This window comes from Thunnus thynnus, chromosome 19, assembly GCF_963924715.1.
Source record: "Thunnus thynnus chromosome 19, fThuThy2.1, whole genome shotgun sequence".
Taxonomy (NCBI): domain Eukaryota; kingdom Metazoa; phylum Chordata; class Actinopteri; order Scombriformes; family Scombridae; genus Thunnus; species Thunnus thynnus.
In genome coordinates, this window is record NC_089535.1 from 17,179,505 (window position 1) to 17,196,973 (window position 17,469).

Consider the following 17,469-nt stretch of genomic DNA (forward strand, 5'->3'; position numbering starts at 1 on the left):
TATTGTATGAGTTGCAACTGCTGTCTCTCTGTGCATTCATCTTCATTTCCGTAATACTTATTGTGTGTATGTGTGTGTGTGTGTGTGTGTGTGTGTGTGTGTACCCCACCAGTATGTCTACAAGCATACTGTATAGCATATATGCGACCTATATTTCCTATGTGGTTTCTTTCTAAATTAGGTTTATGTGTTTAGCTGAATTACTTTTTTTCTGTCAGTGAATATCAGTTTCCAAAAGTGTACTACTGGTTGTGCATTTTAACCTGATCAAACCAAACATTTCTAAGCCATTGAATCAAACATGATTTGGTTGTAACAAAACAATATCTGCAACACTCATAGAGAAAAGTGTGTTGGATTCCTGTTTCTTCAACATGAATGCATTGTGTGTCTCACACTCTAGTGGGTAAAGACATTTTTGATTCAGTTCTCATCCCTGATAGGAAGATTTTCAGGCTATAATGCGTTCAGATCCTGATAATAAGATGCATACAAAGATACAGCTGATGATATTCAAAACATTAATAAGGGAGCATGACATTCACAGGCTATGTCAGTAAATAAGATGGTATATTTAGGATTCATGCCGCAGGTCATCAATGAGAACCTCGATTATCAAATTAATAATTTATTACTAAAGGTATGAGAATATCAGGGTTATCATAAGAAGGATGACACATGCATGTTCTCCAAAATGAAATATTTCAAATAATATCTATTGCAAACGTGCAGGTAATGATAACAAGGCACAAGCCTGCTGGGTGAGGATCATGTACCAGCATGTAGGATCAGACTACTCTTTAAGTAGTCTTTAATCAGCTTAACAACATCACAAGTTAAGAGATTAATATAAGAATAAGACTTGAAGTCTTTGAAAGGCAGACGTCCTTTGCACAAAGTGACACTTTCCCATGATGCACCCTTCTTGCTTTGTGGCAAATACACATGTACAAATACAGAGACACACACATAAACACACGCACACACACACTAGGATGTAATTATCCATAAAATTAAAAGTAAATACATATATGCGCCCACAGCCAAAGAACTAAAAATGTACCAAGCCACAAGCACTAGAAGTGACAAGAAAGCAAAACATCATGCTTAATTAAAAAAAAAACATAAACAGTATAATACAATTACTTTATATTTATTGATTTTATTTGTACTTTTGCCATTTGAAAAATAGTTTCCAGTTGAGCCTAATTTAATCTTTGTGCCCTGTTTTCTTTACTTGCACACACGTTGTAAAAGTGAATTACTGCTTCGCTAAATTATCCTCGGAAATGACCCCAAATGACCACAAAAATATCACATTCTATTTTATTGCATTTTAGTACACAAAACATTTATGATGCACAGTCTATCAAATAAACTTTTTGTTTCATTTCATTTCATGTTTTTTTAACAAAACAAAACCATTTCAGAGGGGAAAAAAAGTGCTTTACAGGGATTTACCATCTCAATAAATACAAGGACATTGAGGTCTTGTTGGATCCTGTTCTTCACACAATGGCCATGGCACTAAAATACAGATGCACACTCTCTACCCCTGCCAATACACACACACACACACACACACACACACACACACACACACACACACATACTCACACGCACACAGAGACACCACACACATCTTACTATGTACAACCCCAGTCTGTTTCATATTGTCAATTTTGTACCAATACTCCATTTCTCTCCTTGTGTGAAAGACACACACACACAGAGGCTGAACAAGCAACCACAGAAATTATAAATTAGTGACTATAAAACTGTTTGGAGATATGAAAATCTGTAGCATTTTTGTAGGAATGTGTTTAACTAGTTTGCTCATCTCAGACTTCCCTCTGTTTCTCTCTCAATTTAATTTAATTTTAAGAAATGTAAGAGGATTATGGCAACTTAAAAACTGTTGGCTCCTGCTTCTAATGTTCAAGCCATAATTTAATAATACACAACCCCAGACATTGTGCTTTGTGGTTTTCCTTCATGATTAGCAGTTAAGATGCTACATTAGAGTCTGTGGACACATTTAGTGATTTTTTTTCATTGCTAGTCTACATAATAAAATTTAAAACACACACAGATCTTTGTTTCGTGATGAATTAAAGGCTGGAAATGAATTAGCTGAATCATTTCTATAGATAGATATGTTTAAGATAAGGCACACTTTAACTTTTTAGCAAAAATCTGATTCTGCACCTCATTTCAGTGGAAAATTGACAAAAAATGTAACTGGGTTTTGAGAAGTCATAAAGTCACTATGTCATTGCTAAAGAAAATATTTCAACAGTGAGCGTATTTCGTTTAGTTTTTCCTTCATGGCTGCTTAGAGAGAAAAGAGGGAGGTGTCTTACCTCTAATGTGGTCTACTGTGTGTGCCCGGCCCTTGGGCCACAATGACATTTTCCCTTTAAATTTTTCCCCCTTTGTTTGACTTCAGTACTCTGACAGCACTCAAGAGGTGTCAGTCCTGCTTCCTGGGTCAGTTTCATCCCTTCAAAACTCCCTCAAACTTCAGGTCAAAGGGCAGATGACAAAAGTTGAGGATGCTGTACACTGGGAGCAAAATGGGTCCTTTAGGTGGTTGTAAAATACAGTCAGTGAGTTCCTGCTAATGATAAATGCTTCACAATCATTTTGACAGACTGGCTCCAGGTGGGATATTCCTGTCCTCAGAGTGAAAAAAAAACATAATGACGGCTGCATCATAGTTTTTCCTCTTTCCTCCCATTTCTTTTTCCAAGCAGGCAGGGCTCCTGTAAGATGTGTCTTTTCTCCAAGCTGACTCCTGCTTGACCTCCGTGTCAGGTCGGCAGCGTCAGTGATGGAAGATCAAGGGTTAGGGTCCGGAGGTTTAGGGGTCACGAGGGGTCGTGGTGGAGTGCTAGCGGCTGAGGGGGAGCTGGGGCAGCGACATGGCCTGATGAGGGAGACTCTGAGAGGTCAGGACGGAGAAGGGATGACCTGGAGAACACACAAAAACACAGACAAAAAGGATTTTAGAATTTGTGTAAAATGTACATATTTGTAGCACAATAAAGAGGTCACTAAAATAAACACACTGCAAATAAGTAATCTACAACTTACTGTCGATGTACCCATGAAGGGCCACCATGCGCGCCCGCTCAGGACTGCCAAAGGGGGAGTAATGCAGCTCATCGGGCAGGGACGAGGGTATCCTGGCCTGGGGATGACCTTGGGGAGCCCCACTGTGCTGGGGCGTGTGCTTTTTGTGTCTTGCTCTGCAGTTTTGAAACCACACCTATGAAGACGCAATGTAACCAGACATCATGTGGCTATATTCTTAAATAGAATATGTTGATTTATTTCCATAAGTATGTTTTTAAAAAACATAGATGACAGACAAAACTGCAAAAATATTAAACTTAATATGAATGAGCATAACTGAACATTTTACAATTAGTATATTGACATCATGATCTGACCTTTCCTCATTTTATTCATTGTTTGGCTGGAGCTGAATTATGCTACTTCAATATCTTTTCCTTTTACATGCATTACACTTGTAGACTCATTAGCAGACGAGTGTGGACGTCTGTGTACTGACCTGTATAACTCTCCTGCTGAGGCCGGTCATGTCGGCTAGTTTCTGTAGCGTCTGGGCATCTGGATTGTTGTCCTGGGCAAACTGAGCCTGCATGATCTGTACAGAGAACTCAAATTAGCATGAAAGCAGGTGCTGCTGAGATCAGTTTAATAAGGAAATCATAAAATACTGAAGTTAGAATTAAAAAAAACAACAACAAAAAACTACAGGTTGTATCAGAAACACATTGTTTTTTGGCTGAGATTGGTGCGATGTATGTGTCTGACCTGTAGCTGTTCTGCAGTGAAGGATGTCCGTGCCCTTTTGGCCGGTTTGGGCTGACTGTCTTGTTCTGTTGGAACGGCTCCCTCTAATGTGATACCATTGCCTGAAAAACACAACAGCGGACATGAGATGACAGACAGCTAAGTTACAATCATTTAAAATGGCCAAGATAGTCACAGGAGATGTATTTGAACCAGAGGATTTGGACACTGTCATAAAGGGACTTAATTATGTTTTTTCCTCAGTTGGGACCCAAATTTCAGTTTCCTAAGCTGTTATAACACGACCTATTAATCCATTCATTATGTGGGCATCCATTAGAAGAAACTGGTTAGATGTATTAAACCATCAGTTATATAACGAATTTAAATGATGCTTTCATTATTTTTGGAAGTGTTCACTAAATAATATTAAAATGCATAACTTTGGATAAATCCTGTCTTGGGAGGTGACTCTTGAGCAAACATCTGGACAACCACAGAGAGCCATTGCAGTAAATTTGCCAGAACCGCACTCACCACTCTCAGCCGCTCGTTTGAGGTTCTCCACCATGGTGTCGTAGTGGATCCTACACAGAACCTTCTCTTCCACCAAGCCAAACTCTTCTCCTGTAGACAGCTGCCTCTTACAAGAGTAGCACGCAAAACATGCCAAGTGGTATGCGTTTCCTCTTGCACGGCGCACCCAGTCACTGGCGTATATCTGCCGCCCACAGCGGGCACACTTAGTACCAAACCTACTGTGAGGGAGAGAAAAGAGAACAGCAGAGGCAGGGGAGGCAGGAGAGACACAAACGGAATGAGGAGTTAGTGATTTGTAGATGGGAAGAAAGCAACATTTCGGAAAGAGAAAAATTTGCAGCAGTTGATGATCTTTTAAATCTTATCTCGAGGTCATTTCCAGATAATGCACACACAGGATTGAGCTGAAGTTGAAAATAAGTGTTTTAACTTGAAGTTTTTGGCAGAACTCAAAAGGTTTAAAGGAAGAAACCTTGGAGGAGGATATGGCCTTCAGAAAAAGACTCCGGACTGCGGCTGCAAGCTGAGCCTTGAATGCAAACAAACCAACACCTGCAATTTCCTGGCTGATGTATGAAGTCCCTGACATATCCACATGCACACACACACACACATATACACACCAGGGAACAAACCAACACACAAGTAAACCACGGTGGTTATACACACAGTGGAAGATGAAGAAAGACTTGGATGACATCACTCCATATCGTAACTGTAACTGATAGCAACAGTGAGGTCAGGCGGCATATAAACCTAAACCACCTGACTTACTGTTCTGGATGGATGGGTGGGTGGGGGGTTGGGGGGTTGGGGCTTGAGGGGCACAAAGAGAGTAGATGAGAGATAAATTGACAGAAAGTTACAGAAAGAGAGAAGGAACAGGTTGGTGAAAATAAACTTGCTGGGTCAGCAAATGCTTCAAGACAGTTCTTCATAACCTTGAAGCAAGATATTAATAAACATTTCAAAATACTTTAATTACTGTAAATGTGTTTGAGGACAGAATGAGACAACACCATAGAACAGGTCATAGACAAAGTACAGACCGCCATAGATTTAATTACACTATGTAACATTCATGTTCTCTAAGAGGTCAGTGCGTGAAGTGCTTTGAACAGTTATTTTCTTAAAGGATAGAGCTGGCGGCATTGTAGATTTTTCTCACTGAAAAGATCAAAACGATAATGTGTTAGCTCTATTTCAATATTTTCCACCTTTACTACCATGTCTGTGGCTTCTCAAGCCCATTAAATCTTGCTAAAGAGGTACATCTTAAAAAATGGGTCACAAATATGTAGTTTTAGGAAGTAGTTTCCTAAAACTGCTGGGTACTGGTTTTTAAGCAAATGGTACTAAAACAGGAGAAAATAGCACATTTAATGAGGACTATTCTCACACATTTGGTGCTTGTGAATACCAAAGAAGCTTAAAGAGTACTTACTGCAGCAGGATTGAATTGACTCAAAATGAACTACAGTGCCCATGTTCATCGTAATGAAAAAACGTGCAATACTATGGCTTTGGATTGATGTATTTTTAATACTTTTTGGACAACAGTAGATGTCTGACACAGAGGGATAAGATCAGGCTTGAGCTACACAGACAATACTAGGATCAATTCATTATTAGGTTTGGTCTTTCCATGGGATTTGTTAAAAAAAAAAAGAGAAAAATGTAGAATATCGCCAGACTTATTCTTTAAGTGCGATAGGGTTCGCTGAACAGCTGGCACTGTGGAGTATCCAAATAAACCCCCACTTTGAGACAACTGAAATGTTATACCAATTTCCTGTTTTACACAAGAATCAAAAGAGATTAAACTCCTCGTTTAAAGAGCACATTAGGGGTTTAATGGGTATCAAACCCTTTATGTTTGAGATGGTTATGGTTATGTTGAGGGCCATTGTTGGGGTCAGCAGCTGCCAATCCCAGTGAGAAGGAGGCAGGATTTGTAAGCAGCCTGGGAGAAAGTGCTGTCTCAGGGGTAAAACAGGAAGCATAAACAGGCACATTATAGTAAACGACACTGCATCATATTTTACAACGGGTCTTAGCTCAAATAGTAAAAACAGGCACTGGCCAGGATATCAAGAGCTCACACAAAATAGGAAAATGTGGCAGGAGGGTGCAAACACTATATTTCCCACAGCTTTAATAATACAAACAGATGACCAGCGCTAACATGGCTATTTCTCTTTTACGCTGCCTAATTTCATCAGCAGATATTTCGGGAGATATTTAGGGAGAGAAAGCAGATATTTAGAGAAAGCTCATACAAGCCCAGTGTCACAAACACGAGCCAAATGCAAAGAGCAGTCAGCAGTTGGAAGCTGTGAAGGAGGAAAGACGGTGGTGAGGGCAGGATAAAAAGACGTGGAGAGAGAGGAGGAGAGAGCTGCAGCGCTGAGGGGAAACAGCGAAGTTAAGAGCATCGATGGCGAAGAGAGAGCAGGAGGACGGGGGTGCGGGAGAGCACGAGGGTTGCCAAGTGAGTGGGTTTGGCAGTGAATCAGTGCACTCAAGTCCACTCTATCTGGGATGAAAGCATACTATAGCCCTGACATCTCACAAGCTTGTGCTCCTCCTTATGGATATGAGCTGCTTGGCCAGAAGTTTCGTTTTCGTGCATGTCGTATGGTAAAGGATATTTATAAGTCATCATTAGATGCCTACTGTTTGAGGGTCTGCCTCTTATCTGTTAGCCTCTCTCCATGTTTGGCTTCCTGCCTTCTTAGTTTCTGTTATGGCTGTCAAGTAAAGCATATTTCCATAACACAATAATGTCCAAATAAAAATAGAGCGTCTACATCTACCAGACCTGACGTCCCTCATAACAAACAAATTCATTTCAGCATTGGAGCAGTGAGCCCATGAGAAAAAGTCTTTGTGGTGACCTTGAAACGAAATTGTCTGGCATAGCACTTACACAGACCTTAACTTGTCACAGATATGTGCAAATTAACCAAAAAACCTCTCATAACCCAATGAAGCCATTCCGGAGACAAATCGACTCCATGGCTTACTGCGTGTACGTATCATTTCAGACTGTTATGGAGAATTCCAGCCTGTTTCTACAGTAAAGAGGAAAACATTGTGGAGCATTGCGGCTAATCTAGCATGACAGCTTGTCAGCTTCATACTCCGAGACAGAACCCAGAAAAGCTGCAAATCATCCCTTGTTTTAACCCCCTCCTCCGCCTTCATCTCCTCTGACCCCATACTTCCTTCTATCCCCCTTTTTTTTTTGTATCTCGTTTTGTCTTTGTACCCAGAACCTGGTGTTTATTTTGGAACAATGTCAATCCTCACTGCCTTTATATCACTCACGAGGAAAATCCTACACCACAAAACTCCCTTTCCCCCCGCCGACCTCTCTTATTTGCAACCACCTTCTTTCGTTTAATCTTTACTTCTTTTTTTTTTCCTAATTCACCTGCTGCTGAAAGAGGGGCTTGAGGAGGTACACATTTTTTGGATTATTTCTGATGTGCTGTGAGAATACACTAAACTGTATTAGATTTGTCCTAAGAGGGCGCTTGCTTGACTGTGTGGTTTTAAGGCACGAGGTTTATGTTAGGCCTCCAGTATAGAAATCTAAGATAGGAAAAGTGATCTAAATACTTCATAGTCAACTTCTTTTAACAGATTTAACATATTATCAGGCTTTAATATGATTATCCTGCACAAAAGACACCTTTAAATTTTTATTCTCTTTTCTTTGAGGTGGTAAAAATGCACTGTAGTCACTGTGAATATAAGATTTTATTTGTAATCGCCGATCTGCTTTTCAGCATGGATAATCTATTTCAATGCTTTGACTGAGCAGTCGTTATTTAAATGTGTAGCATTGTATGACAGATGTCTTATTATAATTTTAATCCATTCACTTCTTAAGAAAAACTCAAATCATTCTCTCTGCGCCTGTTACTCGTCTTTGTTGCTATGGAGACCTAATCAGCTAAACAGAGGTGGGTTAATGAATGATTATTACAACAATACGGACGCACGCACACATGTGCACGCACCTCACAAGGCTCCCTACATTCATGGACTCTGGTTACAGTGTCAGCATCCCAGGGTTCCCCTGATTAGTGCAGCAATACAGCTTCCTGTGTGGCCTGCAGCTCACGAACAGGGATGATATTTCTACGGAGTGAGGCGAGGGGGTCAGGGGAGGAGGCTGATAAAGAAACGGTGTATGTGTGTGAGCAAGCCCCTGAGGCCTGACATAGGTTTGAGAGGCACAGCCCGGGCTCTGTCCTGCATCCCTATCCCGACGTACTCCCCCCCCTCTTCCCCTCCTCCTCTCCCTCCTCACGTACACACACACAAACGTATAAGGAGGGAGAGGGAAACCCACTCTGATTTCCTGCTATTACGCCCCATTAAAGCAGCTGTCAGTCCAAAGCCAGATGAGAGGCTGACACAGATGAGGAAATATCTCCAGAGGTTTGAAACCAGCCCAGAGGATGTGGACTCGCACTGGTGTTTAGCTGAGTTTAAATCTGGCCTAAACCCAGATTACAGTTTATGTTTACAGAGGTAACCGTTGCACAGGACCCCAGACCTGCAGCTCAGCCTCAATGGTCCTCTTTTATTTTTTAAATAATTTCTCATTTTCCAGAGTGACTTCCAAGGAAATCTAATAAACCCCCAAATATTATTATGCAAAGGAGAATTTTTCTCCAGAGATTGTAACCATATTGAGTAGAGGACTCAGCTCTCAGTGTGTGAAATGTCTTAATAGTTTGACCTACAGCATATCCAAATGATCAAATCAAATTTTCTCTTTTTATGACAGTATATTATTTCATTTGTCGTTCCTATCTTTATAGCCCCTATATACAGAAAAGAGCACACAGTTAATCCAAAGATTGGAGTGAAACTGTGTTGTAAGTTTTGTTTTTGTCTTGTAATTGTAGTAATAACATGGTTCATAGTCTTACATCTTGTCAAGGTGTAAGATAAGACAGGTTTTCATGTATGAAACTTCTATGCAAAAAACTATAGTATTCATGAGGGAAAAAAACATTTAGGAAAAGGAACTCAAAGGAAGTATGTGGCTATAAAATGCTAGTGTAGAAGTCCTCAGAGGTTACGAAACTTCAGCTATGACAGTTGCATGAGTTTGAAATGTAAAGCTGTGCAGCTTTTTTTTTTTTTTTTTTGCATGCGTCTGCATTCACACTCTATAAACAAAGAAGAAAGACTGAAACACTGAAGTGAACAGGTTGACATGAAGCTGCTGTATAAATGTGTGTAATCTGTAGTGTGTCTTTAAAATAATCCACTAGAAAATAATGATGAAACTTACCTTAACCTGCACTAGTCTGAACACATTTGCTTCCATATTCAGGCAGGAATATTAATCACAGTTACTCTGTTGCATATAATTACAACGTATTTGCATTGCAGGATTTTGTAAATAATTTCTCTAATGAGTATATAATACGTAACCCTGTGACAGCTACATCTGTACCACTCATTACCATTTTTGGAGGTCTAACGCTCTGACATATTTAAAGTCTACTTTACATTTTTAATAATGAATGGCTCACAGTCTAGAGGGTGGTGTCGGGGCGAGAGGGGTGAATGGTGAAGGAGCATTTAAATGGAAACGGGTCAGTTAAAATATTATTATGATGTGGCAGAGCAAACACGAAAATCTCCATTTTTCCCCCAAAAAATGCACAAAATGATTGGCAGCTGCTGGACATGCATAAATAAACAGAGATCTCAGTGTAATGTGTGTGTGCGCGTGCGTGTGTGTGGGTGACTATGTGCAAATGTGTGTATGTTCCTTTGAGTTGAAAAGGAGGCGATATGTGTGTAACACTAATATGTGCAGGTAAATTGATCACATTCATGTTTTCATATTGAGCTGCATGTGCCCACGTTTAAGTGTGCACATATCTCTCCTAGTGAGTGTATGTGTGTGTTTTTAGTGTGGATTGGAATCACATTCAGATTAGAAACATGCTGACCAGGCACTCGGGGCGGTCTAATTGCTGGTCTGGAGGCCTGAGGGTCTGGGGTGGAGGACGACTAATTGCTGGTGATTATAAACCTCAGAGCGGTGGCTTGGTGTCAGGTTTCCATCGGACAAACACCAAAGCTCACTCACAGCTCTAAGCACTCACACATGTGCACGGACACACACACACACACACACACACACACTCACACACACACACACACTCACACACACACACACACACACACACACACACACAAACGGGCATGTGTGGCTATACAATATATACACAAGCTCCAGGCTACTGAACAGAATTTTATTATATGCTGTTGCTGGTGTGAACCCCATTTAACCTCAGATACCACACACACTCACACACACACACACACACACACACCTCGACACCCATATAAGACCAAGCATGTAAAAACACCTCTGCTGCATACACACAAGTAGGCTACAGTATATATGTATCTAATACAACTTAAATTCATCTCTGAATTACAGTAAATCAATACTATCTGCACTATCAATACTATCCAGATCAATACTATCCAGACTATTTAACTGTACCACACAGTCTGGTCTGAACAGTCGGCCTCTCTTTTACTCCAGGAAATTTCTCAAGATGAAAAACTAATAACACACTTCATTCTTCCCTAAGTGTGTTTGTCTGCATCACTATATCTAGGTTACAGATAGATAGATAGATAGATAGATAGATAGATAGATAGATAGATAGATAGATAGATAGATAGATAGATAGATAGATAGATAGATGCAGTCTGGAGATAGATATAGATTTTATTATTATTGTTTTGTTTAATTTGATTCTCTCAAAATCTATAAAAGTGATGTAACAGCTGTGGTTTATTATTATAGGCCAGCACTGTTTTAATTGGAGTACAAGTAGGAATAGAATTGAATAGAAAATGCTTTTTAATCTTTGTTGCCGTTTGGTTTGTTATAGAGCGACTACCCTCAGTTTCCTTTCGCTTCACGTGCCCCTCTAGAGGTGATTAAACTGCCACGCGCTCTTCGTGGCACGTGTTGCATTTACTACTGTGTGTTGATTACTGCTGTGTGTGTGTGTGTGTGTGTGTGTGTGGGTGTGTGTGTGTGTGTGTGTGTGTGTGTGTGTGTGTGTGCTGAGAGTGTGTGTTTCCCGTTTATTTTAGCGCACAAACAATTCGTTTTTTATTTTTTCATTGTTAAATTAGAAAATGTGCTCTGTAGTAACAACATAAGGCCTAGATTGATAAAGCATGTCTGACGATCTGACAGGCTACAGGAAACTAATCATTTATAGTGTGTCATTTAAAATATGATATGACCTAAGCGGTAGAGGATGGTGAAAATGTGGTTAAAAAGACCCATCCTCCTCAAAATATAACCTATATAAACTCTGAAAACTACAACACGCCTTTTAAAAGATTTTTAAGCGGAGGCTTTTTTAAAAAAAAATAATCTTCTGGCAGCCTAAATATTCTCTTCTTTAAAATATTTTCCTCTTTTCTTTTCTTTTGGAGAGGCAGGACATGTTGTGTTTTGGGATAGCCATAACAAAACTACGGATCTTTCAGCTACTCACTGTAGGTACAGACTTATATTTAGTTACAGACTTTCAGAGTTATTGAAAAGGTCTTTCAAGAGAGCATGAGCCAACCCGCATCCACGATAAGCGTGTGTGTGTGTGTGTGTGTGTGTGTGTGTGTGTGTGTGTTTAAGAGAGAGAGAGAGATAGGGAGAGAGATGCAGAGGATGTAGAGGAGAGGAGGTGTTGGCAGAGTGGACGTTGTATTTTGAAAACACGGTCATAAACTTACCCTACCTGAAATAATCCATTTTACAGAAGATCTCTTTGTTTTTGATGTAGCAGCTGCTGTGCTGACGTAGCGACGTCCTGCAGACAGAGCACTCCAGACAGCGCACGTGCCAGATCAGGTTGTTCACCTGCGAAGAGACAACATCCATGTCAAACACACACACACACACACACACACACACACACACACACACACACACACGTGGTGCTGAGTAATGACTTTTACGTTTTTTTAATCAACATTGTTATGATATTCATTATTCCACATTAGTGCGTCTGCTATGCTTGGAGTGGGATCAATAAAGTTTAATAAAGTTTATGTTATCTTATCGTTTCTTATCGTATTTAGGCTATTGACGTAACAGCACTTTAAATGTGATTACTTCGAAAGTATAATCAAAATATTTTTACAACGAAGCTCAATAATTTGTTTATAGTCATTTAGGGACATAATAACTAATCTACAACGGTATCATTTTAATATTGATATATTAGGGACTTTTAGAATAGTTGACTGTAACTGGACCTTATTAGTCTTTAACACTTTATATCTTCATCTCGTCCTTTATTTATAACCAGACTATCAATATTCCCACTCATCCATTTTTTAGTCTTCTGTTTATTCATCACAGTCGCTGTGTTTATGTACCTGTTGTCATCTGTAATTTAATGTATCTGACTGCTATGACGATTTCATCCCCCTCCGAGGATTAATACAGTCTTCTATCTATCTATCTAACTATCTATCTATCTATCTATCTATCTATCTATCTATCTATCTATCTATCTATCTATCTATCTATCTATCTATTTCTAGTACACTGTGTTTTCTGCAACATTATCTCTTTAGCCTAACAGTCCTAAACGGGCTTGTGATTTTTTTCTCATGAATTGTCAGTTTCACATCCAATTAAATTCTAAATATACAAGAAAAATGCATATTAATATTGTTGCTGAAAGGCATGCATTGTTATACTGAGAAATCTCGAACCCTTACTAATATTTTCAGGCACAGAGTATAATATTTTCAGCAATTATGGTAGCATTTTAGCTAAATGAAATAATAGTTGTTACTCTTGGAAAACAAACGACGAATCTGTAGCCTGTAATAATGACTGATTGAAAGATTGAAATCCGTTTGAAGGTTTGCCCGTTTTTCATGTTTCCAAATATTTTACTTTACAATTAAAACAGGCTTAATAATTGATGGAAGACTCAGTAACCTACTTATGAATCTTATGGCAATTTCTTCTACCAAAGCGTAATTTATTGTAACATATTTCAGGACTTTTCAGATCCACATAAATTGATTACAGCGTCGGGCAGTGTGAAATATGCAGGCACAACATGTGACGCAAGAAAAATAATTATTTTCAAAAAGCAGGTCCACTATTAGGTTAATGGAGGAGAAAATTGCTGCTCCTTGGCGTCAGAGCTCTTATTGTTACATTACATTATCAAATGTATTTATCTATTTATGTATTATAGTTTAAAAATTAGTTTACACAAACATTTTTCATGCTGTATGTTTTTTTTTCCAATTAATTGTTTCAAAGATCATCACAAATAAACTATGATTTCATAACAGTCCTATACAGACTGTAGCACATTAAAAATACAATGTTTTCATTCTCATTAATTTAGTCTTGAAATTTGTTATATATATGTTTGCCTAAAATTTAATACAGTAATAAGGTTTTTTCTCTCGTGTTATTCGTCCTGCTTCCCGAGATAAAAACACAGTCAGATAATGAGCTGATTATCTCCACACTTCCTAACAAACACACCCATTTGTGCGCGTGTAGAGATTGTTTTGGTTGGACGCACGCGAGCGCACGCGACAACTGACAGTGAGGCTGTAAAACGGTAAAAGCTCAAACGCCCCTGTTGTGTCTGCGGCCTCCCAAACCTTCCGTGTGTCGCTTTATCTCTGCTTCCTGAAATTTCACGGCGGAGATGACATGTGTTACATTAAATTATAATTTAGTTACAACTGTAAAATAATTATAAAACAGGTTTTAGATGTATTATAAGTGTCTGTACGCTAGATAGGCTGCTTTTAGTCGATGTTATAGCTGTAGATTGTTATAGGTGGTACATTTCTTTCCTCTTCAGTTTTATATCCTCGTTTTATTTTTTTGCCTAATGTTTATTTATTATCTTAGACTTTAAATCGACGCCTAAATTTGTCCAGGCCCTGTGTTCACTCCGGTACATCTGCGCAAAAAAACACAGCAGGCCTTTCCAAAGCAAAACAGCACCGGGGTCATCATGGCACCCGACCCTCGCCTGCTCCTATGCACACAAGCTATTTGCTGACTATGTGTAAAAAAAAAAAAAAAAAATACTAATAAAAGAGTAAACAAACAAACAAGACGCCTCCGTGACCAGACGGTTTCAGCATGTTTTTGTTGGTCGGATGTTTGGTCGGCCTCTCACCTTCAGCAAGTATCTGTCAATTATCTCCAGACCGCAGCTGGCGCACATGTTCTTCCCGGTGGACGGCACCGAGCTGGCGGTGGAGGTCGGCGAGCACACGGAGGGGGTGGACGGCGTGCTCGGGGACGAGCGAGTGTCCTCCCGCTCCATGTTGGACCGCTGGGACTCTCTGTCCGACTGAGACTGCAAGAGGGCATCAATTGTTTCCACAAATCATAACACAGCTCAGTCACACACACTCTCTCTCTCTCACACACACACACACATACACACACACAAACACTAATCCTCATCGTGCCACAGTTTGCACATGTCGCCATTTTCATGATGTAGTCCAAGCAATGCGCGCATAATTCACACATTTAAAATATATATTTGAACGAACAATTGTACAATTTCTACATTTTGCATTATCCACTTGCACTGCGCGCAATAGACGCACTGAATGATCCATACATTTATCCAAAGCACAAAAAGGCAATAAAGCTCTCACCATTGGCGCGTGTTTAGAGTCCACACTGCAGCGCGAGGCTCCCGGTGTACTCTGGTGCTCGGGAGAGATCACCTACAAGACAACGTTCAGTAAACGGAAAGTCTTCATCACTTTTCCCGTCTCATCTTCATCGGAGAAATCCTCGTGGAGACATTTGCAGACAGCTCCTCAAGGCTACTCCTATATAAAGTAGTCCTGACAATAAACCCCGGTTAAAACTGTTTAAAAGGGGCCCCCGCAACAAAAGGCACATTTTAATGAAGCTATTTCAATTTGGATTGATTTTTCCCTGCCCTTAACCCATGCCTCTCAGAATAATAGTATTTTCTCCGCAATCCAGGACACGAGAGTGGAGGGGGGGGAGGGAAAAAAAACTACCTGTAATTACAAATAGCTTGAAACGCAGTGGATAAGAGGGACCCGGAGTGTCAATTTCAACTGTCAATCAGAAAAAGGCAACGGGTCACCCAAAGAATTGCAAATTTGATTTTTAATGGCTGTAATTAAAATCTAATTCTTCTCAGGCGAGTTGGCAGCGCTGGAGAGGCTCGCGGACCGCAAATCACGCTATTCATAGGCTAACAGAGAGAGGCGCGTGCCTCTTCACAGCGGCTGGCGCGTGCAGCTGATCTCAGTACACAAGCAGTGATTCTTATGACATCACAGACAGACAAAACAAAACTCAAACACGATGCTGCGGGCTGGGAATAAACTGCACTTTTTTTTTTTAGCAACAACAGATAGGCTACTGTAGAACCGCGCGAGAGAGAAGGTGAACAATTTGGTAAATCTTTAAAAAAATATGTCACATTGAGGCTGCTTATTGCATCGTTATACCTTATCACAAGTCATGCATTGTCATGTAAAAAAGCTCATTCAGTTGAAACTAAATAGTGAAGGCCCATACAGTGAATAAGTGGTGTAGCTACATCTCCAATGTGAATCTTTTTACGCACAAAGTTGCAGCTTAAGCCAGCCGTTTCCAAAGTAGTAGTACCTGCTTCGTGGGAATCCCCTCGGACAGAATCTTATTTCCCTCTGAAAGAGGGGACAAAACTTCATTTTTCCAGTACATGAACCCCTGGAGTCTCACAGCGTACAATGTCTCCAAACTCCGTGCCTGGAATCAGGGGAAAAGTCGGCGATGGGCGTCAAAACTTGTACCATCCGTACCGTGCATGGATTCGGGTGTAACTGTCGCACAGTTTGTTTGTTTTTTTGTTTTGAACGCCAAAAAATGTTTCCTCCCTTCTCGCCTTAAAACGCTGCGATGATCTGACTGCCACTCACACAAATTACAAACGTTATGAAGCTATGCAGAGAAGGCGAGGAGTTTCGTGCTGCTCCTCGGAGAGCCTTATTTAGAACAGAAAAAGGTTTTCTTCCTTTATCCCCGTTTTCCCCCTCTCTCTCCACTTTTGGGAAGGAGTCTGACTTCAGGAAGTGAATCAAATTGAGGGGTTGGCAGCTTTTTTAACTCCAAGGCTTCATAGGTGCGGGGGAGACCGCAGGGCTGCAAACACGACGAGAGAGCGCGACAAGCCAGAGGAACCTGAGCGTCTCTGCAGAGCTGTAGTGAAAGTTTGCGCGGCTCTCTGGCCTGCCTTATAGTTAAAGAAGGGGGAGGGCGAGGACAGAGTTTCATATGCGTGAGAAGGGTGGACACAGTTTGAAACAGTTATGACAGTAACTTACTCAAACTCTGGTGGTATATGTTTGATATCTCAGGCATTTATAGCTGCTGCCAGAGAGAGAGAGAGAGAGAGAAAAAAACACCCAAATGTAAATTATAGTTATTTATATAATTGCCGTTTATTTGCTACTAGAAATATACAACTGGAGCTGACTGTACAGGCATATACTGTGAGTAGATCTTTTTATAAACGGCGTCTCTATACATAGAGTTGGATTATACCTGCTCACCAGTATCTGCGTAAAACATAAGAAATAACTTCAAAATGTAGAATAAACACAATGTATGTATGAAGATTCCAATGGGATTGCATTGAAACCCGTATTATGTGTGCATAATGCAATATATAATATACTGAAATTTAAATTCTCATATAACATTTTTATGCTTCCACGTATGACGCATTTTTAAGCCAATGATCCAAATTTAAGGCCTTGTTTTTATTTTAAAAAGATTTGTTTCCTCATTATAATTATTCAAAATATTTAAATTAAGCATTTTATGTAAAATTAAGGTTAAACGCGCAATGAATGTATGTTTGATAGTAGTATATCTGGCAAAAAACACAAATAACCACATATAGTCTTTACGATTTAGTTTTTTGTTATTGTTTCTTAAAAAAGGGGTTTTATTTTAATCCAGTCTTTTATTTAAACCTACCAAATAAAAAAAAGATTATG

The 17,469-nt window shown here is 39.8% G+C and overlaps 1 protein-coding gene across 4 annotated transcripts; it reads right to left on the reverse strand.

Moving 5' to 3' along the window:
• Window positions 1–67: 67 nt before the first annotated feature.
• lhx6a (LIM homeobox 6a) lies at window positions 68–16,740 on the reverse strand. 4 transcript variants are annotated; one of them, XR_010924603.1, is made up of 9 exons: window positions 16,094–16,740; window positions 15,097–15,168; window positions 14,604–14,786; window positions 12,171–12,292; window positions 4,360–4,580; window positions 3,844–3,944; window positions 3,578–3,673; window positions 3,097–3,251; window positions 68–2,973 (listed from the first exon to the last, which is right to left on the reverse strand). XR_010924603.1 is itself a non-coding variant. In XM_067573660.1 (9 exons), exons 1-9 carry the CDS (start codon window positions 16,169–16,171, stop codon window positions 2,894–2,896), a joined length of 1,125 nt encoding a protein of 374 aa, XP_067429761.1. In that variant the 5' UTR covers window positions 16,172–16,736; the 3' UTR covers window positions 68–2,893. The 4 variants fall into 4 exon arrangements, 3 of the variants coding, with proteins under 3 accessions (XP_067429761.1, XP_067429760.1, XP_067429762.1); XM_067573660.1 differs by having other exon boundaries at window positions 3,097–3,271; window positions 4,360–4,577; window positions 16,094–16,736; XM_067573659.1 differs by having other exon boundaries at window positions 3,097–3,271; window positions 16,094–16,732.
• Between the last annotated feature and the right edge of the window lie 729 nt (window positions 16,741–17,469).